Here is a 24,840-nt window from a genome sequence, read left to right as displayed (position 1 = left end):
CACCAGAGGTGAGGGGATGGGGCACACCCAGCACGGCTGACATATACTGGACAGGAAGTATGTGGGCATGCTGGGAAAGGGCCAGGAAGAGGGATTCCAGTTCCCAGATCCATTGCTTTGGTGGTTGTCATGACTAGGGCCCTGTTTTCCTGACTACGTAACCTGAACAGGGAAAGCTCTGGACTCTAGCCATGACAGCTGACTTTTTGATGAGCACATACACTACCATTCAAAAGTTTGGGGTCACTTATAAATGTCCTTGTTTTTGAAAGAAAGACTCATTTTTGGCCCATTAAAATAACATCAAATTGATCAGAAATACAGTGTAGACGTAGTTAATGTTGTAAATGACTATTGTAGCTGGAAACGGCAGATTTTCTAAATGGAATATCTAGGTAGGCGTACAGAGGCCCATTATCAGCAACCATCACTCCTGTGTTCCAATGGCATGTTGTGTTAGCTCATCCAAGTTTATCATTTTAAAAGGCTAATTTATCACTAGAACAATATTTTGTAATTATGTTAGCACAGCTGAAAACTGTTGTACTGATTAAAGAAGCAATAAAACTGGCCTTCTTTAGGCTAGTTGAGTATCTGGAGCATCAGCATTTGCAGGTTTGATTACAGGCTCAAAAAGGCCAGAAACAAAGAACTTCTTCTGAAACTCGTTAGTCTATTCTTGTTCTGAGAAATGAAGGCTATTCCATGCGAGAAATTGCCAAGAAACTGAAGATCTTTTACAACTCTGTGTACTACTCCCTTCACAGAACAGCATACACTGGCTTTAACCAGAATAGAAAGAGGAGTGGGAGGCCCCGGTGCACAACTGAGCAAAAGGACAAGTACATTAGAGTGTCTAGTTTGAGAAACAGCCTCACTCGTATATAGACTTGTTTCTACTGTATTATCGACTGTATGTTTGTTTTACTCCTGTGTTGTTATATGTGTCGAACTGCTTTGCTTTATCTTGGCCAGGTCGCAATTGTAAATGAGAACTTGTTCTCAACTTGCCTACCTGGTTAAATTAAAGTGAAATAAATAAACAAGTCCTCAACTGGCAGCTTCATTAAACAGTACCCACAAAACACCAGTCTTAATGTCAACAGTGAAGAGGCCATATCTCAGACTGCCAATAAAAAGAAAAGATTAAGATGGGCAAAAGAAGATGGACACTGGACAGAGGAACTCTCAGAGGAACAGTTTTCAGCTGTGCTAACATAATTGCAAAAGGGTTTTCTAATGATCAATTAACCTTTTAAAATTGTAAACTTGGATTAGCTGAGTGATGGTTGCTGATGATGGGCCTCTGTACACCTATGCAGATATTCCATAAAAAAATCAGCCGTTTCCAGCGACAATAGTCAAACAAAAAAATGATTTTCTTTCAAAAACAAGGACATTTTGCAAAAATTGACTACGGTTTGCAACTGCACATGGGGACAAAGATGGTACTTTTTGGAGAAATGTCCTCTGGTCTGGTGAAACAAAAATAGAACTGTTTGGCCATATGTTTGGAGGAAAAAGGGCGAGGCTTGCAAGCCGAAGAACACCATCCCAACCGTGAAGCACGGGGGTGGCAGCATCATGTTGTGGAGGTGCTTTGTTGCAGGAGGGACTGGTGCACTTCACAAAATAGATGGCATCATGACGCAGGAAAATGATGTGGATATATTGAAGCAACATCTCAAGACATTAGTCTTGAAGTTAGAGCTTGGTCGCAAATGGGTCTTCCAAATGGACAATGACCCCAAGCATACTTCCAAAGTTGTGGCAAAATGGCTTAAGGACAACAAATGTAAACTTCCGACTTCAACTGTAGACACTACCTCAACTAACCGGTGCCCCCGCACATAGACTCTGTACCGGCACCCCCCTGTATATATTGTTATTTTTTGCTGCTCCTCTTTGATTACTTGTTACATTTATCTCTTATTCTTCTCCATATTTTTTGAAACTGCACTGTTAGTTAAGTAAGCATTTCACTGTAAGGTCTACCTACGCCTGTTGTATTCGGAGCATGTGACTAATAACATTTGATCTGATTTAGTGTATGTATGGTGCCTCTCCGTTACTAATTCTCCATCCGAGGATGACCAGGTCATAGACACCTCCGTTAGTACCTTTCATGATTTCCCATAGTTAGGTTAAAAACTGGACTCTGTTCATTCAGAAAATTAGAGACGTTTATAAAAGATCAACAGTAATGTAAAAAATGATCTAATGTTGAACATGAAATTTAAAAAATCCACTTTAGGTCTACAGCAATAATCTACCATGTCAGGTTGATGTTGGTCAAAAATCAACAGCAAAAACATTTCTGTTTTTGCAGAGCAAGCAGTGTTGTTCCTTGAGTGCAAGAACAACATTTTGATGATTGTCTGCATATTTCAGTGCTGACTGACACTAATTTCCCCAGACCTCCTGCCTTTTTAACACTCATGAGTTATGACCCTGACACTAATTTCCCCAGACCTCCTGCCTTTTTAACACTCATGAGTTATGACCCTGACACTAATTTCCCCAGACCTCCTGCCTTTTTAACACTCATGAGTTCTGACCCTGACACTAATTTCCCCAGACCTCCTGCCTTTTTAACACTCATGAGCTATGACCGAACTGGCCCATGGGAAAAGGGGGGCTTGACAGCAGCTGGGGATCTCTGTCTGTCGCACAGTTTATGACAGGCGATCAGATACTGTATCACACACACACACACACACACACACACACACACACACACACACACACACACACACACACACACACACACACACAGGGATGGAGAGCCTCCTGCTAGGAAAAGGTCATGTTGTCATTTGAACTATTTTACTACCCACGTAGAAGCAGGTACACAGACAAGCAGCCAGGCATTTTGGCGGCACCTTGAGAGATGAAGATAGACAGACAGGCAGAGATAAAGATAGACAGGCAGAGATAAAGATAGACAGGCAGAGACAGAACAACCAGTATTTTGTCCCAGTCAGATAAGGGCAAATCCATCGTAACAGAGTGATACTGAGACTCATATTTTTCACTTTAAAATGTATGCCAAACAAAAACCAAAGACTGCAAAGCTAAACAAACCATACAACACTATTTAACAATGTCCACAGAAAAGTTTACAAAAACATATTTACTTGAACTGTGCAGATGTAAAGTTTGGTAATCAAATGACGGTTTGTGCTGTTGGTGCCGTCGTTCTGTTACAAATGTTGTATCTGCACTGGTCTTCAAGTGAACGTGTTTTTGTAAAATGTTCAGTAGAAATTGTTAAAAGTAGTCCTTGTGCATAGAGTTGTATAGTTTGTGGGTCCATTTGTGGTTTAGAAGTCAGGGCGGTTCATGTCAGGTCATTACCCAATTGTCCTGACTCACCACCACCAAGATATTGGCTTGCTACTTCTTGTGGCACCGAGAACAGTTCAAGAAAAACTAAAGGGGTGGAAGGAAAAATGAGTTTGGTATCATCTCTGATAAAATAACCAACTCAATCATTGTTAAACTCAATAATATGTTGGAATGGTCAACATGGCTATAACAGCTGGCTCGTGAGCTATACAAATACACATTGTTGTCAAACTCAATTGATTATGTAGTGTCATGACAATGGAATACCTCTCTAATAAAATTTAATTAACTTTCACCAAAATTCTGTCCTAACTAAATAACTAGAATCTCTTCATTGTTCCAGACAAAGCTATAATATAACACATTCTGATGAATTACTGGTGCATCACTGGCAGCTCTCATGACTCCTTCTCATTTCAGAGATTTTGTTGATTTGCTAATACCCTCCCCATGTCAGCCAAGTAAAGCACAAGCTCAGCATTCAGGGAGAGTGTGTAATTGAGACACTAACATAGAAAAAAAACACCCCCTCAGAGGGTGTGGTATTTCCTCCAGCTAGGAAAAATCTATCCACTCATGTATAATCTGAGGGATAAATCTTGGAAAGCCATGGCTGTTTTAAATATTCTGGGAGTACTACTCAACACCCACGCGTTTCCCTTGTCGGGAATGGTTTCCCTATGGTGAAGGTGGGGGATCCCGGATTTCAAAAATGTATTTCTCTGCCCAAGTCCTAGTGGGCTGAACGCATCGGGTTTCCCCGTCTGAAGCTACCCTAATATACCCTAAAACCAGCATGCAGAACATGCTTAATTGGTTAGAGACCCCATGTAATAGCAGAGATTAAATGTGCTGATTTACCTGGTTTTAATAACTCAATGGATTTCAGGCATTACACATGGTTCATAGAAAGAAAGTCTAATAGGTCTTGTATATCTTTGCTTACAGTTCTGGTATGTCAAGGATAACAAGTGTTAGGGTGCATTTGCTAGCCATCCGCAACTACGCTCACCCTTCCAATGCATTTTAGCACAATTGTTAGATGGTTTCAAATCCGGTTGCTACCTGACTTTGTTACAAAACCAGACAGTTTAGGGGGGAAAAGGCAGTCTTCTGCCAGTGGTAAACCATTTCAAAATGTTGCTTTTCATGCACTGCTGATTTGTAGAGTATAGGAGCCTGGCGAGTTGGGGGAATAATTTCACAGTGTGTGGAGCCTCAGGGCCTAGCTCATACTAAACAAACAACAGAGGGGCCATTCAACGCCGCAGGGAGCAAGCTTTGAGGAGAAAGCACAAAGGGGAATCAGCCGAGGATAAACAGAAATGGGGAATTATTAGGAGCTCACGACTGGAACAACACAGGAGACCTGATGCAAGTGAGCAGGCAGGCTAGCATCTGCGCTTGGCTGATCTATAGTAGGAGCAGCTTATTAGCATTAGCCAAGGCCACTAAGTGGCCGCTTTATGAATATTTACCCTGGACTTGAGCTGGCTGAGTGGTTTGCGCTGCCGCCCTTCCAGCAGGAGAGGTACCGTGGTGTCATAGCGTTGGGGCTTAGGGACAGCACTGTGCAGCACACTCTGGTCCAAGCTTTTCCCTGTTAAAAGATCAATAACAGTGATTAATGATGTGATGTAATCAATGGAAATGGTTTGTACTGAGTGGGTATGGTTAGCGCGAGTCTATCTGGTCTCTGTTAAGTACTGCTATCACTTGACCTGAGGAGGCCTAACTGAGAGCATGTATATTACTGTACAATGAGAATTACATAACACCTGACTTCAATGGTTGTGGCGGCAGTCAACCATGAGATTATGGAGAATGACATAACATTGTTATCATACTTTAAATGTTAGTCTTTTGAACATGTGATTGTTTCATCATTTAGCTTCAGGCCACCTCAAGTAAAATGTGTTGCTCTATTGAATGGTTCATCAACTAGATTCAGCTGCGGAGTGATTTTTTTTGAGCAGATGGTCAGGGGGGCGAAAATAATTACAAACAATTTGTAGACTGCAAAGTGACCAAAGCTCAAAAGTATGTGGACACCTACTCGTCAGACATCTCATTCCAAAATCATGGGCATTAATATGGAGTTGGTTGCCCCTTTGCTGCTATAATAGCCTCCACTCTTCTGGGAAGGCTTTCCACTAGATGTTGGAACATTGCCGCGGGGATTTGCTTCCATTCAGCCACAAGAGCACTAGTGAGGTCGGGCACTGATGTTGGGCAATTAGGCCTGGCTCGCTGTCGGCGTGCCAATTCATCCCGCAGGTGGTCTATGGGGTTGTGGTCCAAGCTCTGTGCATGCCAGTCAAGTTCTTCCACACCGATCTCGTCAAACCATTTCTGTATGGACCTCGCTTTGTGCGAGAGGGCATTTGTACGTTGAAACAAGAAAGCGCCTTCCCCAAACCTTTGGCACAAAGTTGGCACAGAATCGTCTAGAATGCCATTATATGCTGTAGCATTAAGATTCCCTTCACTGGAACTATGGGGCCTAGTAGAACCATGAAAAAAAGCCAGACCATTATTCCTCCTCCACCAAACTGTACAGTTGGCACAATGCAATCGGGAAGGTAGCATTCTCCTGTCATCCTCCAAACCCAGATTCGTCCATCGGACTGCCAGATGGTGAAGCTTCATTCATCATTCCAAAGAAAGCAGTTCCAATGCTCCAGAGTCTAATGGAAGCGAGCTTTACATGCTTGGCATTGCGCATGGTGATCTTAGGCTTGTGTGCGGCTGCTTGGCCATGGAAACCCATTTCTTGGGTTTCTCCCAACAAAAATCCCTGAGCTTTTCAGTAAGGTCATTCTACTGCCAATTTTTTGTCTGTTGATTGCATGGCTGTGTGTTCGATTTTATAAACCTGTCAGCAACGGGTGTGGGTGACATAGCCAAATCCACTAATTTGAAGGGGTGTCCACATACTCTTGTGTACAGTATATAGTGTATAATACTTGACTAAAACATAATTTTTTCAAACCTTGCTTACATTTGTATACGATCACATATATCTCGCTATTATGGATGGAAATACTTTGGAACAGATTTCCAAAATTAAAATCACTGATTTGCTTTTGTATTTTTTACAGACATTTATGTCCAACCCCCCAAAAATCGATAGCATTTGGGGAAAACTGCTCTATTGTTTAAATGACCTTGAATTTATTACACACTAAGTGCCCCATTTATGTAAGGGTTTTAGTTTACTTGAGTGAACCAAACTGACCTACTATTGGTAAAAAAAAAACATTCACATTAAATAGAACTACGACACAGATCCATTTTTTGAAAAGACAATAAAGAGGCCCTCAGACAAATTGTACAACACTGTAGACATATTACCTTTTGATATTGCCTTTTCCAAACACAATGCAAGCTCTCTATTATTCTACTGTGAAACAGTGGTGTCCCCAAAGGGTATCTGTTCTGCAGTAAGACCACAGACACAACATCAATAATGGATGGTTTCACACAGCTCACCGGGAACACAGCTTTACCAATATCTCTCAACAGCACTACTGCACCAACCAACCTATTGCTGTGCTGTACATTAAAGCTCTTACTCTGTTATACTGGGAATCAATATGAAGCTCTTTCTCCCACAATGTTTTGTTCTATTGTAAATCTATTATTTTCAGCATCGAAAAAACTTCTTTACCCTCCTAGTAATGTGAATTCACCGGGGGTAATACACAGTTAGCTAGTTAGACAAGCTAGACACACACAGAAAATGCAGTACTTGAGAAAGCTGTCCATTTGAGTACGTACAGTGCCTTCAAAAAGTATTCACACCCCTTGACTGTACAGCCTGAATTTTAAATGGATAAAATGTAGATATTTTGTCACTGGCCAACACACAATATCACATAATATCAAAGTTGAATTATGTTTTTAGACATTTTTACAAATTCATTAAAAATTAAAAGCTGAAATGTCTTGAGTCAATAACTATTCAACCACTTTGTTATGGCAAACCTAAATAAGTTCAGGAGTAAAAATTTGCTGAACAAGTCATACGTTTCAAGGACTCACTCTGTGTGCAATAATAGTGTTTAACATGATTTTTGAATGACTACCTCATCTCTGTACCCCACACATACAGTTAATTGTAAGGTCCCTCAGTCGAGCAGCGCATTTCAAACACAGATTCAACCACAAAGACCAGGGAGGTTTTCCAATGCCTCACAAAGAATGGAATCTATTGGTAGATGAGTAAAATAAAAAGCAGACATTGAATATCCCTTTGAGCAGGGTAAAGTTATTAATTACACTTTGGATGGTGTATCAATACACCCAGTCACCACAAAGATACAGGCATCCTTCCTAACTCAGTTGCCAGAGAGGAAGGAAACTGCTCAGAGAATTCACCATGAGACCAACGGCGAGTGTAAAACAGGTACAGAGTTTAATGGCTGTGATAGGAGAAAACTAAGAATGGATCAACAACATTTGTAGTTACTCCACAATAATAACCTAATTGACAGAGTGAAAAGAAGGAAGCCTGTACAGAATACAAATATTCCAAAACATTTGCAACAACGTTTGCAACAAAGCACCAAAGTAATACTGCAAGAAATGTGACAAAGCAACAAACTTTTTGTCCTGAGTGTTATGCTTTGGGCAAATCCAATACAACACATTACTGAGTACCACTCTCCATATTTTCAAGCATAGTGGTGGCTGCATCATGTTATGGGTATGCTTGTAATCGTTAAGGACTGGGGAGTTTTTCAGGACGATAACCTAAAACACAAGGCCAAATCTACACTGGAGTTGCTTACCAAGAAGACAGTGAATGTTCCTGAGTTGCCAAGTTACAGTTTTGACTTAAATCTGCTTGCAAATCTAAGGCAGGTCCTCCCAAGTGGTGGAGTGGTCTAAGGCAATGCATCAAAGTCCTAGAGATCCTGGTTTGAGTTCATCTGCTGTCGCAGCCGACTGCAACTGGGAGACCCATGGTGCAGCACACAATTGGCCCGGTGTCTGCCGGGTTAGGGGAGGGTTTGGCCAGGCAATGCAAGCGCCTGGCCGGGTGCAATGCAAGCTGACACGGTCACCAGTGTTTTCTCCGACACATTGGTGCAGCTGGCTTCCGGGTTAAGCGGGCAGTGTGTCAAGAAGTATTGTGGTTGTGTTCTGGAGGATGCACAGCTCTTGACCTTCGCCTCTCCCGAGTCCATACGAGAGTTGCAGCGATCGAACAAGACTGTAACTACCAATTGGATATCACGAAAAAGGGGTAAAAAAAACAAATAATAACTTTTTAAAATTACATCTATGGCAAGACTTAAATGGTTGTCTTGCAATGATCAATAACCAATTTGTCCTGTGTAGCTCAGTAGGTAGAGCATGGCGCCAGGGTTGTGGGTTCGATTCCAACGGGGGACCAGTACGAAAAAAGTATTAAAATGTATGCACTCATTACAGAGAATCTGCAAAACAATGTAAAGAATTTTGAAAATAATAATTATACAATCCAGTTGTGCAAAGCTCTTAGAAACTTTCCGAGAGAGTTGAAAACTGTTTTCACTGTTATTATGGGGTATTGTGTGTTGATGGGTGAGAAACAAATATATTTAATCCATTTTGAATGTGTAATGATGTACGCTGAGAGTCGGGAAGCAAGTTCAGGGAGTGAGTGTTTTAATAAATAAACACAACATAATACAAAACAAGAACCACAAAAAACGCACAGACATGAAACTGAAACAATGACGCCTGGGGAAGGAACCAAAGGAAGTGACATATATAGGGAAGGTAATCAGGGAAGTGATGGAGTCCAGGTGAGTCTGATGATGCGCATGTGCGCGTGATGATGGTGAAAGGTGTGCGCCATAACGAGCAGCCTGGTGACCTAGAGGCCGGAGCACACGTGACAGTACCCCCTACCTGAAATGCGGCTCCAGCTGCAGGAAGGCGACCAAAATGACAATCCCGGGAAACAGGAGCGGACCGGACACCTCTGCAGAGGTGAAGTAAACCCGTCAATATGGCTGAGACGCAGGAGCATGGTAACCTAGAGCGCCGGAGAGAAAACATAACTGACGGTACCCCCACCACGGCGTTGTTCGGCTCCAGCCGCAGGACACCAACCCAAGGGACGATCCCGGGGATCAGGAGCGGACAGGTCATCCCTGCTGACGACGATACCTGTCGCTGGCTGGGACGCAGGAACTTGACAGACTGGCTGAGGCAGGGGAGCCGGTCAATCTGACGAAGGCATGCAAGCCCGACGAGCCGGCAGAGGCAGGGGAGCCTGGCGATCCGGCTGAGACAAGAAAGCCTGCAGCCGCTCCCGGACCCGACGACATTCCACCTGACAGAATTATTATTATTTTTTAAGCACTGATGCTTCCCATAGGTGAGACTGTATTCTGTAATATTGTGCACTGAGAGTCGGGAAGCAAGTTCAGGGAGTAAGTGTTTTTGTAAATAAACGCAACATAATACAAAACAAGAAACACGAACAACACACAGACATGAAACAGAAACAATAACACCCGAGGAAGGAACCAAAGGAGATTGACATATTTTGGAAAGGTAATCAGGGAAGTGATGGAGTCCAGGTGTGATGTCGCGATGGAGTCCAAGTGTGATGACACGCAGGTGCGAGTAATGATGGTGACAGGTGTGCCCCATAACGAGCAGCCAGGTGCACTAGAGGCCGGAGAGGGAGCACACGTGACAGAATGCAGACTGTAACCCAACAAGATATGGAATGGGTCAAGGGGAATGAGTATACAAACAGACAGAGTATAAATATATATATATATATATATATATATATATATATATATATAAATAATAATGATATAAATAAATATACAGTACCAGTCAAAAGTTTGGACACACTCATTCCAGGGTATTTTCTTTATTTTGACTATTTTCTACATTGTAGAATAATAGAGAAGACATCAAAACTATGAAATAACATATATGGAATCATGTATGAAGCAAAAAAGTGTTAAACAAATCAAAATTTATTTTATATTTTAAATTCTTCAAAGTTGCCACCCTTTGACTTGATGACAGCTTTGCACACACTTGGCATTCTCTCGACCAGCTTCACCTAGAATGCTTTCAGTCTTGAAAGAGTTCCCACATATGCTGAGGACTTGTTGGCTACTTTTCCTTCACTCTGCGGTCCAACTCATCCAACACGACAATCGGGTGATTGTGGAGGCCAGGTTATCTGATGAGGCACTCCATCACTCTCCTTCTTGGTCAAATAGCCCTACCATAACCTAGAGGTGTGTTGGGTCATTGTCCTGTTGAAAAATAAATCACAGACAGTGTCACCATCAAATCACCCCCACACCATCACAACTCCTACTCCATGCTTCATAGTGGGAACCACACATGCGGAGATCATCCGTTCACCTACTCTGCATCTCAAAGACACGGCGGTTGGAACCAAAAATCTCAAATTTGGACTCATCAGACCAAAGGACAGTTTTTCCACCAGTCTAAGTCCATTGTTTGTGTTTCTTGGCCCAAGCAAGTCTCTTCTTATTATTGGTGTCCTTTAGTAGTGATTTCTTTGCAGCAATTCAACCATGAAGGCTTGATTCACACAGTCTCCTCTGAACAGTTGAAATGTGTCTGTTACTTAAACTCTGTGAAGCATTTATTTGGGCTGCAATCTGAGGTGCAGTTAACTCTAATGAACTTATCCTCTGCAGCAGAGGTAACTCTGGGTCTTCCTTCCTGTGGAGGTCCTCATGAGTGGTGGTCCTCACACCCTGATCTGCTTCACATGTCTTGTGCTTGTCTCCACATTCCACCAGGTGTCTCTCATTTTCCCCATTATCCCTTGTGTATTTATACCTGCGTTTTCTGTTTGTCTGTTGCCAGTTCGTCTTGTTTTGTCAGGTCTTACCAGCATGTTTCCTGTTCAAGTTTTTATTTTCTAGTCTTCCCGGTTCTGACCTTTCTGCCCGTCCTGACCCTGAGCCTGCCTGCCGTCCTGTACCTGCCTGACTCTGACCTAGTTTACGAACCTCTGCCTGCCCTCGACCAGCCTTTTTCCTGCCCCTTTGTTATATGAAATATTCTGAGAATTGTGATAGTACGAACTGGCCATGACTGTTCCAGCAGACTCAGACCAGCTTTGCAACGCTGTCTCCTCCCAAGGATCCACCATTGGAAGACACGAGGAGCTTCTTCAAAACCTTATGAAAGGACTCACTATCTCCTACCTCCCCGAGTCCAATATTGTGAAGCCTGACGTGTCCTCACGCCTGTATAGCCCCGTTGCTACACCCTCTAACCCGAGAACATCCTCCATACCGGCTGCAGTCATCTGGGGTATAGAGAGCCTGGTCTGTAAGGCACAGCATTCCTAGCTGGACTCGGGGAGGAGGGGGGATAGAACCAGATGTTTGTCCCTCTATATTGACCCGCCATCCTGGCTCCCGTCGAACCCTGGCTTTCATCCGACAACAATTTTGGTGGCCCACCATGGTTCCTGACGTCTCCGCATTTGCTGTCGCCTGCACTGTGCGTGCACAGAATACGACTCCACAACAAGCTCCGGCTGTACTCCTTCAACCACTCCCTGCTCTTCACAGCCCCTGGTCTCATATGTCCCTGAACTTCGTCACTGGTCTCCCTCTGTCAAATAAAATAAAATGTTATATATGAGTGCAGCTGCAGTGGTGGACAGGTATTCCAAGTTACCCTCTGCCAAGGAGACAGCCTAGCTACTTCAAAACCTTATGAAAGGACTCCAGACCTTGGCGGAACGCCAGGATCACACTTTTACTGCATTGCTGCAGCAATTCCGCTGTTATATTAAATATTCGGAGAATCAAACTATCCGCCTCCTGTGTCTGTATCCGGGTCATATCTGGAGTCGTGGTAGCTTGATGGTTTTTGCGACTGCAGTTGAAGAAACTTTCACGGTTCTTGAAATATTCCGAATTGACTGACCTTCGTTCCTCGGGCGCCGAAGACGTGGATGTCAATTATGGCAGCCCCCCGCACCTCTCTGATTCAGAAGGGTTAGGTTAAATGCGGAAGACACATTTCAGTTGAATGCAATTCAGTTGTGCTAACGTAACCGAATTGCAAAAGGGTTTTCTAATGATCAATTAGCCTTTTAAAATTATAAACTAATTATTAGCTAACACAACGTGCCATTGGAACACAGGAGTGATGGTTGCTGATAATGGGCCTCTGTGTAGATGTGTATGACAGACGCATGTAGATATTACATAAAAGATCAAAAGATCCTGAGAAAAAGATAAAAGATCCTGCTACAATAGTCATTTACAACATTAACAATGTCTACACTGTACAGTGCCTTGCGAAAGTATTCGGCCCCCTTGAACTTTGCGACCTTTTGCCACATTTCAGGCTTCAAACATAAAGATATAAAACTGTATTTTTTTGTTAAGAATCAACAACAAGTGGGACACAATCATGAAGTGGAACGACATTTATTGGATATTTCAAACTTTTTTAACAAATCAAAAACTGAAAAATTGGGCGTGCAAAATTATTCAGCCCCTTTACTTTCAGTGCAGCAAACTCTCTCCAGAAGTTCAGTGAGGATCTCTGAATGATCCAATGTTGACCTAAATGACTAATGATAAATACAATCCACCTGTGTGTAATCAAGTCTCCGTATAAATGCACCTGCACTGTGATAGTCTCAGAGGTCCGTCAAAAGCGCAGAGAGCATCATGAAGAACAAGGAACACACCAGGCAGGTCCGAGATACTGTTGTGAAGAAGTTTAAAGCCGGATTTGGATACAAAAAGATTTCCCAAGCTTTAAACATCCCAAGGAGCACTGTGCAAGCGATAATATTGAAATGGAAGGAGTATCAGACCACTGCAAATCTACCAAGACCTGACCGTCCCTCTAAACTTTCAGCTCATACAAGGAGAAGACTGATCAGAGATGCAGCCAAGAGGCCCATGATCACTCTGGATGAACTGCAGAGATCTACAGCTGAGGTGGGAGACTCTGTCCATAGGACAACAATCAGTCGTGTATTGCACAAATCTGGCCTTTATGGAAGAGTGGCAAGAAGAAAGCCATTTCTTAAAGATATCCATAAAAAGTGTCGTTTAAAGTTTGCCACAAGCCACCTGGGAGACACACCAAACATGTGGAAGAAGGTGCTCTGGTCAGATGAAACCAAAATTGAACTTTTTGGCAACAATGCAAAACGTTATGTTTGGCGTAAAAGCAACACAGCTGAACACACCATCCCCACTGTCAAACATGGTGGTGGCAGCATCATGGTTTGGGCCTGCTTTTCTTCATCAGGGACAGGGAAGATGATTAAAATTGATCGGAAGATGGATGGAGCCAAATACAGGACCATTCTGGAAGAAAACCTGATGGAGTCTGCAAAAGACCTGAGACTGGGACGGAGATTTGTCTTCCAACAAGACAATGATCCAAAACATAAAGCAAAATCTACAATGGAATGGTTCAAAAATAAACATATCCAGGTGTTAGAATGGCCAAGTCAAAGTCCAGACCTGAATCCAATCGAGAATCTGTGGAAAGAACTGAAAACTGCTGTTCACAAATGCTCTCCATCCAACCTCACTGAGCTCGAGCTGTTTTGCAAGGAGGAATGGGAAAAAATGTCAGTCTCTCGATGTGCAAAACTGATAGAGACATACCCCAAGCGACTTACAGCTATAATCGCAGCAAAAGGTGGCGCTACAAAGTATTAACTTAAGGGGGCTGAATAATTTTGCACGCCCAATTTTTCAGTTTTTGATTTGTTAAAAAAGTTTGAAATATCCAATAAATGTCATTCCACTTCATGATTGTGTCCCACTTGTTGTTGATTCTTCACAAAAAAATACAGTTTTATATCTTTATGTTTGAAGCCTGAAATGTGGCAAAAGGTCGCAAAGTTCAAGGGGGCCGAATACTTTCGCAAGGCACTGTATTTCTGATACATTTTATGTTATTTGAATGGACAAAAAACATGTTTTTCTTTCAAAAACAAGGACATTTTTAGGTGACCCCAAACTTTTGAACAGTAGTGTATGTGTATATGTATGTATGTATGTATGTATGTATGTATGTATGCATGTACAGTTGAGTCAGAAGTCAGAAGATTACATACACTTAGGTTGGAGTCATTAAAACTTGTTTTTCAAAAACTCAAAATTTCTTGTTAACAAACTATAGTTTTGGCAAGTCGGTTAGGATATATACTTTGTGCATGACATAAGTAATTGTTCCAACAATTGTTTACAGACAGATTATTTCACTAATAATTCACTGTATCACAATTCCAGTGGGTCAGAAGTTTACATACACTAAGTTGACTGTGCCATTAAACAGCTTGGAAAATTCTAGAAAATTATGTCATGGCTTTAGAAGCTTCTGAAAAGCTAATTGACATAATTTGAGTCAATTGGAGGTGTACCTGTGGATGTATTTCAAGGCCTACCTTCAAACTCAGTGCACCTATGCTTGATATCATGGGAAAATCAAAAGAAATCAGCCAAGACCTCAGAAGAAAATTGTAGACCTCCACAAGTCTGCTTCCTCCTTGGGAGCAATTTCCAAATGCCTGAAGGTACCACGTTCATCTGTACAAACAATAGTACGCAAGTATAAACACCATGGGACCACGCAGCCGTCATACCGCTCAGTAAGGAGACGCGTCTGTCTCCTAGAGATGAACGTACTTTGGTTCGAAAAGAGCAAATCAATCCCAGAACAACAGCAAAGGACCTTGTGAAGATGCTGGGGGAAATAGGTACAAAAGTATCTATATCCACAGTAAAACGAGTCCAATATCGACATAACCTGAAAGGCCGCTCTTCAAGGAAGTAGTCACTGCTCCAAAACCGGCATAAAAAAAAGCCAGATTATGGTTTGCAACTGCACATGGGGACAAATATTGTACTTTTTGGAGAAATGTCCTCTGGTCTGATGAAACAAAAACAGAACAGTTTGGCCATAATGACCATCGTTATGTTTGGAGGAAAAGGGGGAGGCTTGCAAGCTGAAGAAAACCATCCCAACCGTGAAGAAGCATCATGTTGTGGGGGTGCTTTGCTGCAGGAGGAACTGGTGCACTTCACAAAATAGATGGCATCATGAAGCAGGAAAATTATGTGAATATATTGAAGCAACATCTCAAGACATCAGTCAGGAAGTTAGAGCTTGGTCTCAAATGGGTCTTCGGAATGGAAAAGGACCCCAAGCATACTTCCAAAGTTGTGGCAAATTGGCTTAAGGACAACAACATCAAGGTATTGGAGTGGCCATCACAAAGCCCTGACCTTAATCCTTTAGAAAATTTGTGGGCAGAACTGAAAAAGCGTGTGCGAGCAAGGAGGCCTACAAACCTGACTCAGTTACACCAGCTCTGTCAGGAGGAATGGTCCTAAATTCACCCAACTTACTGTGGGAAGCGTGTGGAAGGATACTCAAAATGTTTGACCCAAGTTAAACAATTTAAAGGCAATGCTGCCAAATATTAATTGAGTGTGTGTAAACTTCTGACCCACTGGGAATGTGATGAAAGAAAAAAATTCTGAAATAAATAATTCCCTCTACTATTATTCTGACATTTCACATTCTTAAAATAAAGTGGAGATCCTAACTGACCTAAAACAGGGCATTTTTACTTGGATTAAATGTCAGGAATTGTGAAAAACTGAGATTAAATGTATTTGGCTAAGGTGTACAGTGGGGCAAAAAAAGTATTTAGTCAGCCACCAATTGTGCAAGTTCTCCCACTTAAAAAGATGAGAGAGGCCTGTAATTTTCATCATAGGTACACTTCAACTATGACAGACAAAATGAGAAAAAAAATCCAGAAAATCACATTGTAGGATTTTTTATGAATTTATTTGCAAATTATGGTGGAAAATAAGTATTTGGTCAATAATCAAAGTTTATCTCAATACTTTGTTATATACTCTTTGTTGGCAATGACAGAGGTCAAACATTTTCTGTAAGTCTTCACAAGGTTTTCACACACTGTTGCTGGTATTTTGGCCCCTTCCTCCATGCAGATCTCCTCTAGAGCAGTGATGTTTTGGGGCTGTTGCTGGGCAACACAGACTTTCAACTCCCTCCAAAGATTTTCTATGGGGTTGAGATCTGGAGACTGGCTAGGCCACTCCAGGACCTTGAAATGCTTCTTACGAAGCCACTCCTTCGTTGCCCGGGCGGTGTGTTTGGGATCATTGTCATGCTGAAAAACCCAGCCACGTTTCATCTTCAATGCCCTTGCTGATGGAAGGAGGTTTTCACTCAAAATCTCACGATACATGGCCCCATTCATTCTTTCCTTTACACGGATCAGTCGTCCTGGTCCCTTTGCAGAAAAACAGCCCCAAAGCATGATGTTTCCACCCCCATGCTTCACAGTAGGTATGGTGTTCTTTGGATGCATTCTTTGTCCTCCAAACACGACGAGTTGAGTTTTTACCAAAAAGTTCTCTTTTGGTTTCATCTGACCATATGACATTCTCCCAATCTTCTTCTGGATCATCCAAATGCTCTCTAGCAAACTTCAGATGGGCTTGGACATGTATTGGCTTAAGCAGGGGGACACATCTGGCACTGCGGGATTTGAGTCCCTCGCGGCGTAGTGTGTTACTGATGGTAGGCTTTGTTACTTTGGTCCCAGCTCTCTGCAGGTCACTCACTAGGTCCCCCTGTGTGGTTCTGGGATTTTTGCTCACCGTTCTTGTGATCATTTTGACCCCACAGGGTGAGATCTTGCGTGGAGCCCCAGATCGAGGGAGATTATTAGTGGTCCTGTATGTCTTCCATTTCCTAATAATTGCTCCCACAGTTGATTTCTTCAAACCAAGCTGCTTACCTATTGCAGATTCAGTCTTCCCAGTATGGTGCATTTCTACAATTTTGTTTCTGTGTCCTTTGACAGCTCTTTGGTCTTGGCCATAGTGGAGTTTGGAGTGTGACTGTTTGAGGTTGTGGACAGGTGTCTTTTATACTGATAACAAGTTCAAACAGGTGCCATTAATACAGGTAACGAGTGGAGGACAGAAGAGCCTCTTAAAGAAGAAGTTACAGGTCTGTAACTTCATACAATGTCATTTTCTGGATTTTTTTTCTCATTTTGTCTGTCATAGTTAAATGTACCTATGATGAAAATTACAGGCCTCTCATCTTTTTAAGTGGGAAAACTTACACAATTGGTGGCTGACTAAATACTTTTTTGCCCCACTGTATATATATATATACATACATACTCAATACACTACTTTCCCGAACTTCCTGTAAGTTGAAGTGGTGGAAGAGTATCAAAAACTGCCACATATGTTTTGTTAAATAGTTATTTTGTTTGTGTTTTTAAAGCGACTTTGAGATTCTCTATAAAATACATATATTTTTATTATTATTTTATTATTATGTGTATGGTATATTGTCTGACTGACTTCAAGCTGAGTGTGGGAAAGATATTGTACCCCCTCCAGTTTGTCAGTGTCTTTTGCCATGCTCCACTTTATCCTCTCCTCTGCTCTCACAAACCACTGTCGTCTGGGCCCTCTGAGGTCCACAAAGAGCGTGCTCACATGATAGCAGGCCCAGTAGGGCCTGTGCGGCCAAGGAGGAAGTGCTGGGAATACTAGCCCCAGGAAAGGTGGAGGGATGGAGGGCGGAACAGGGGGAGGGAGGCCTAAGGACTGGTGATAAAGCCCTGCTATCATCAATGTGAGGCTCTGGGAACCACAACTCTACCAGTAAACACAATCAAACTGTTGTTCCTCATGTTCTCTGAGCTCTACTGCTATACACTAGAAGGGTTTTCTGTCTGGAAATGCCACCGGGAGGCAGGATCATGGGAAGTCTGAGAAGTCAGAGCCTACAGTAGGGAACAACGGAGTTTGTGTGATTTCTATTTTCCTTCTCATCATAGCAGGAGAGCTCGTCACTCTGTCACTCTCTCTCTCTCTGGTTAATGGGACTCTCTTTGAAAACCAGTCTGACGACAACGCCACATTTGATTCCTGCATCAGACTGTCCAACAGTAGACTGTGCTCCCAGGATGGCTCAAACTCCATTTATCCACTGTTGTTCATATCCTAACAACAGCACAAAATGAGTCCTGTTTTTATGAGATATTTAACCATGCCTCTACAGTAGTTTGTTTGTTTTAGTGGTGCGTGTAAACCGTGACAGTGTGAGTGTTTAACAGCAGCCACATTCTGCGGTTAGAGTGCAATTAAAAAAAACACAATAAAATGTAAGTCAAGCAGACGTCTTCTAATAAAGCTTTCAACACTAGCTCTAACACGACTCCCCCTCTATTCATATGTTCCCTCTTCTCTCACACACTGAAAGTATTGGTAATTACATGGTGTTAATATATGATGAGAAGTCGCCTGTGTGTGTGTGTGTGTGTGTGTGTGTGTGTGTGTGTGTGTGTGTGTGTGTGTGTGTGTGTGTGTGTGTGTGTGTGTGTGTGTGTGTGCGCGTGTCTGTGTGTGTGTGCGTGTGTCTGTGTGTGTGTGCGTGTGTCTGTGTGTGTGTGCCCGAGTGTGGGAGAGTGCAAATTGAAGGATTGTGTTTGCATGCAGCATCTATCATCTCTCCCTCATACGCTTGATCTTCCTTGGGAACATTTGGAATTATATGTAAACATTTCACCCATCATATTATATGCATCAGAGAGAGAAACAGAGAGAGAAACAGAGAGAGAGCGAAAGAGATAGTGAGAGAGAAAGAGAGGGAGAGAGTGTACAACAGAGAGAAAGAGTGAGAGAGAGAAAGACAGAAACAGAGAGACAAAAACAGAGAGAGATACTGAGAGAGAGCGAAAGAGAGTGAGAGAAACAGAGGGAGAGAGTACAACACAGAGAGAGAGAGAGTGAAAGAGAGTGAGAGAGAAAGAGTACAACAGAGAGAGAGAGAGAGAGAGAGAGAAAGACAGACAGAGAGAAACAGAGAGAGAGAGTACAACAGAGAGAGAGAAACAGAGAGAAAAAGAGAGTACAACAGAGAGAGAGAGAGAGAGAGTGAGAGAAAGACAGACAGAAACAGAGAGAGAGAGAAACAGAGAGAAAAAGAGTACAACAGAGAGAGAGAGAGAAACAGAGAGAGATACAGAAACAGAAACAAAGAGCCCAGAACAAAAAGATACACAAGAAAAATTACAAATCCTTGAATCAGCAATCAAAGACTATCAGAATCCTATGGATACCCCAATTACAGAAGAAGAATTATTGGAAAAACTATGCAACTCCAACCCAAAAAGGCCTGTGGTGCTGATGGAATTTTAAATGAAATGATCAAATATACAGATCACAAATTCAAATTGGCTATACTCAAACTCTTCATCATTATCCTCACTGCAGGTATTTTCCCCGATATTTGGAACCAGGGATTGATCACACCAATCTATAAAATTGGAGACAAATTTGACTCAAATAATTACAGAGGAATTTGCGTTAACAGCAACTTGGGGAAAAATTCTCTGCAGTATTATAAATAGCAGACTACATCATTTCCCTGACGAACACAACGTCCTGAGCAGAAGCCAGATTGGATTTCTAAAAAATGATCGTACAACAGACCACATTTACACCCTCCACACTCTAATTGATAAACAAGTAAACCAAAACAAAGGCTTTTTTGTAGATTTCAAGAAAGCATTTGATTCAATTTGGCAGGTCTTTTTTATAAACTAATAGAAAGTGGTATTGGAGGGAAAACATATGATTTTATTACACTGAAAACAAATGTGTGGTTAAAATTGGCAACAAGCAAACAGACTTATTCTCTCAGGGACAGGGAGTGAAACAGGGCTGCCCATTAAGTCCAACACTATTTAACATCTACATTAATGAATTGGCAAAAACATTAGAAGAATCGGCAGCACCTGGTATCACCCTACACAACACTGAAGTGTCTGCTGTACTCAGATGACCTGGTGCTGCAGTCTCCCACTAAAGAGGGGTTACAGCAGCACCTAGATCATCTTCACAGGTTCTGTCAGACCTGGGCTCTGACCGTTAACCTAAAAAACCCAAATATAATGATATTCCAAAAAAGGTCCGGAAATAAGGATGACAAATTTAAATTCTATTTGGACACAGTTCTATTAGAACACACCAAAAACGACATATATCTAGGACTAAATATCAGCAACACAGGTAGCTTTCACATGGCTGTGAATGAGCTGAGACAAAGCAAGAAGAGCATTCTATGCCATTAAAAGGAACATCAAAATCGAAATTCCAATTAGAATCTGGCTCAAATTTTTTCAGTCAGTTATAGAACCAATTGCTCTATATGGCAGTGAAGTATGGGGTCCAATCTCTAATAATGAATTTACCAAATGGGACAAACATCCAATCAAAATACTGGATGCAGAGTTTTGCAAGACTGTATTGCAAGTGCAAAGAAAATGTCCAAATAACGCATGTAGAGCAGAATTGGGCCAATACCCCCTCCTCATTCCAATAGAAAAAAGAGACATCAAATTTTACAACCATCTAAAAACAAGTGACCCCAAAACATTCCATCACACAGCTCTACAATGTCAAGAGATGAAAATAGAGAAGAGTCCCCTCAGCCAGCTGGTTCTGAGGCTCAGTTCACCAACCCAAACCAACCCCATAGAGCCTCAGGACAGCACTCAACCAAATCATCACAAAACAAAAATAAAAATATATCACCTATTGGAAAGACACCACAAAAAAATCAAAGTAAACTTCAATGCTATTTGGCTCTAAACAGACAGTACATGGTGGCAGACTATCTGACCACTGTGACTGATAGAAAACTGAGGAAAACATTGACTAGGTACAGACTCAGTGAGCACAGTCTGGCAATAGAGACCGGTCGTCACAGACAAACCAGGCTGTGCTCACTCTGCTCCATGGGAGAGGTAGAGACAGAGCTGCATTTCCTATTACACTGTGACAAATACTCAGACCTAAAGAATATTTATTTCCCAAAATTATAATTCAATACAAAGAATTTGAAACTATAAAAAATCAAATATTTATTGGGTGAAAAGCCAAAATGTGCAGTTTTGGCAGCTAAATATGTGTCCTCCTGCCACAACCTGAGGGACAGCCAGTGAAATGTGCAAAGTAATGTCGATAATATTTCCCATCTTGTTTTGTTTTGTATTTCATACCATGACATGCGTCTTCTCAGTCATGTTGACACTGGTCCACTACCATTGTTTTAGTGTATTTTTGTTCTCATTAATATTGTTGTTGTAGTTGTTGTTAATGGTAATCCCATGTCCACTACAACTATTATTATTGCTGTTGGTCCCACCATTTATTTATATATAAATATATATATTATACACACGGGGAGAACAAGTATTTGATACACTGCAGGTTTTCCTACTTACAAAGCATGTAGAGGTCTGTAATTATTATCATAGGTACACTTCAACTTTGAGAGACGGAATCTTAAACAAAAATCCAGAAAATAACATTGTATGATTTTTAAATAATTCATTTGCATTTTATTGCATGACATAAGTATTTGATCACCTACCAACCAGTAAGAAGTCCGGCTCTCACAGACCTGTTAGATTTTCTTTAAGAAGCCCGCCTGTTCTCCACTCCACCTGTATTAACTGCACCTGTTTGAACATTACCTGTATAAAAGACACCTGTCCACACACTCAATCAAACAGACTCCAACCTCTCCACAATGGCCAAGACCAGAGAGCTGTGTAAGGACATCATGGATAAAATTGTAGACCTGCACAAGGCTGGGATGGGCTACAGGACAATAGGCAAGCAGCTTGGTGAGTTGGCAACAACTGTTGGTGCAATTATTAGAAAATGCAAGAAGTTCAAGATGACAGTCAATCACCCTTGGTCTGGGGCTCCATGCAAGATCTCACCTCGTGAGGCATCAATGATCATGAGGAAGATGAGGGATCAGCCCAGAACTACACGGCAGGACCTGGTCAATGACCTGAAGAGAGCTGGGACTACAGTCTCAAAGAAAACCATTAGTAACACACTACGCCGTCATGGATTAAAATCCTGCAGCGCATGCAAGGTCCCCCTGCTCAAGCCAGCGCATGTCCAGGCCCGTTTGAAGTTTGCCAATGACAATCTGGATGATCCAGAGGAGGAATGTGAGAAGGTCATGTGGTCTGATGAGACAAAAATAGAGCTTTTTGGTCTAAACTCCACTCGCCTTGTTTGGAGGAAGAAGAAGGATGAGTACAACCCCATGAACACCATCCCAACCGTGAAGCATGGAGGTGGAAACACCATTCTTTGGGGATTCTTTTCTGCAAAGGGGACAGGACGACTGCACCGTATTGAGGGGAAGATGGATGGGGCCATGTATCGCGAGATCTTGGCCAACAACTTCCTTCCCTCAGCAAGAGCATTGAAGATGGGTCGTGGCTGGGTCTTCCAGCATGACAACGACCCAAAACACACAGCCAGGGTAACGAAGGAGTGGCTCCGTAAGTAGCATCTCAAGGTTATAGGAGTGGCCTAGCCAGTCTCCAGACCTGAACCCAATAGAAAATCTTTGGAGGGAGCTGAGTCCGTATTGCCCAGCGACAGCCCCAAAACCTGAAGGATCTGGAGAAGGTCTGGATGGAGGAGTGGGCCAAAATCCCTGCTGCAGTGTGTGCAAACCTGGTCAAGAACTACAGGAAACGTATGATCTCTGTAATTGCAAACAGAAACAAGGTTTCTGTACCAAATATTAAGTTCTGCTTTTCTGATGTATCAAATACTTATGTCATGCAATAAAATGCTAATTAATTACTTAAAAATCATACAATGTGATTTTCTGGACTTTTGTTTTTTAGATTCCGTCTCTCACAGTTGAAGTGTATCTATGATAAAAATTACAGACCTCTACATGCTTTGTAAGTAGGAAAACCTGCAACATCGGCAGTATCAAATACTTGTTCTTCCCTCTGTAAAAATACATATTTTTATTTTATTTTTATTTTTCGATATGCATACTTTGACAATGTAAGTAATAATGAACTTGCTATGTCAATAAAGTCAATTGAATTGAATTGACAGAAACAGAAACAGAGAGAGAGAGAGAGAGAGAGAGATACTGAGAGAGAGAGAAAGAGTTACAGAGAGAGAAAGTACAACAGAGAGAGAGAGAGAGAGCGAGAGAAAGACAGACAGAGAGAGAGAGAGAGAGCGAGAGAAAGACAGACAGAGATACTGAGAGAGAGAGAGAGAGAGAGAGTGAGTGAGAGAGAGAAAGACAGAGAGAGAGAGTACAACAGATCGAGAGAGGTAGACAGAAACAGAAACAGAGAGAAAGCGAGCGAGAAACAGAGAGAAAGAGACAGAGAGAGAAAGACAAACAGAGAGAGAGAAACAGAGAGAAAGAACGAGAGAGATACTGAGAGAGAGAGAGAAATACTGAGAGAGAAATTAAGAGAGAAAAGTCATGCAGAAGAACAGCTCCTGACTTGTTATAACTTTTTGGTTGTTAAGAGCGAGATTGACACGATTAAATTAGCAAAAAATGTATAGGTAATCAAATTGTTAAGTCGTGGCCAAAAGTTTTGAGAATGACACAAATATTAATTTTCATTAAGTCTGCTGCCTCAGTTTGCATGATGGCAACTTGCATATACTCCAGAATGTTATGAAGAGTGATCAGATGAATTGCAAAGTCCCTCTTTGCCATGCAAATGAACTGAATCGAAAAAAAACATTTCCACTGCATTTCAGCCCCGCCACAAAAAGACCAGCTGACATCCTGTCAGTGATTCTCTCGTTGGCACAGGTGTGAGTGTTGACGAGGACAAGGCTGGGGATCACTCTGTCATGCTGATTGAGTTCGAATAACAGACTGGAAGCTTCAAAAGAAGGGTGGTGCTTGGAATCATTGTTCTTCCTTTGTCAACCATGGTTATGTGCAAGGAAACAAGTGCCGTCATCATTGCTTTGCACAAAAAGGGCTTCACAGGAAAGGATATTGCTTCCAGTAAGATTGCACCTAAATCAACCATTTATCGGATCATCAAGAACTTCAAGGAGAGCGGTTAAATTGTTGTGAAGAAGGCTTCAGGGTGCCCAAGAAAGTCCAGCAAGCGCCAGGACCGTCTCCTAAAGTTGATTCAGCTGCGGGATCGGGGCACCACCAGTACAGAGCTTGCTCAGGAATGGCAGCAGGCAGGTGTGAGTGCATCTGCACGCACAGTGAGGCGAAGACTTTTGAAGGATGGCCTGGTGTCAAGAAGGGCAGCAAAGAAGCCACTTCTCTCCAGGAAAAACATCAGGGACAGACTGATATTCTGTAAAAGGTACAGGGATTGGACTGTTGAGGAATGGGGTAAAGTCATTTTCTCTGATGAATCCCCTTTACGATTGTTTGGGGCATCCGGAAAAAAGCTTGTCCGGAGAAGACAAGGTGAGCGCTACCATCAGTCCTATGTCATGTCAACAGTAAAGCATCCTGAGACCATTCATGAGTGGGGTTGCTTCTCAGCCAAGGGAGTGGGCTCACTCACAATTTTGCCTAAGAACACAGCCATGAATA

At 42.1% G+C, this 24,840-nt stretch overlaps 1 protein-coding gene across 2 annotated transcripts in view; it reads right to left on the bottom strand.

The window, feature by feature from the left end:
• Nucleotides 1-24,840, bottom strand: part of LOC110529328 (disintegrin and metalloproteinase domain-containing protein 12) — a 148,149-nt gene that overhangs the window by 91,562 nt on the left and 31,747 nt on the right. For both annotated transcript variants that reach the window (XM_021611461.2, XM_021611468.2), the window contains exon 2: nt 4,827-4,948. In XM_021611461.2, coding sequence (XP_021467136.2) covers nt 4,827-4,948 — 122 coding nt within the window. The remainder of the gene's footprint in view (nt 1-4,826; nt 4,949-24,840) is intronic.

Source organism: Oncorhynchus mykiss, chromosome 1, assembly GCF_013265735.2.
Source record: "Oncorhynchus mykiss isolate Arlee chromosome 1, USDA_OmykA_1.1, whole genome shotgun sequence".
Lineage (NCBI taxonomy): Eukaryota > Metazoa > Chordata > Actinopteri > Salmoniformes > Salmonidae > Oncorhynchus > Oncorhynchus mykiss.
This window is presented reverse-complemented; position numbering and strand designations above follow the sequence as displayed.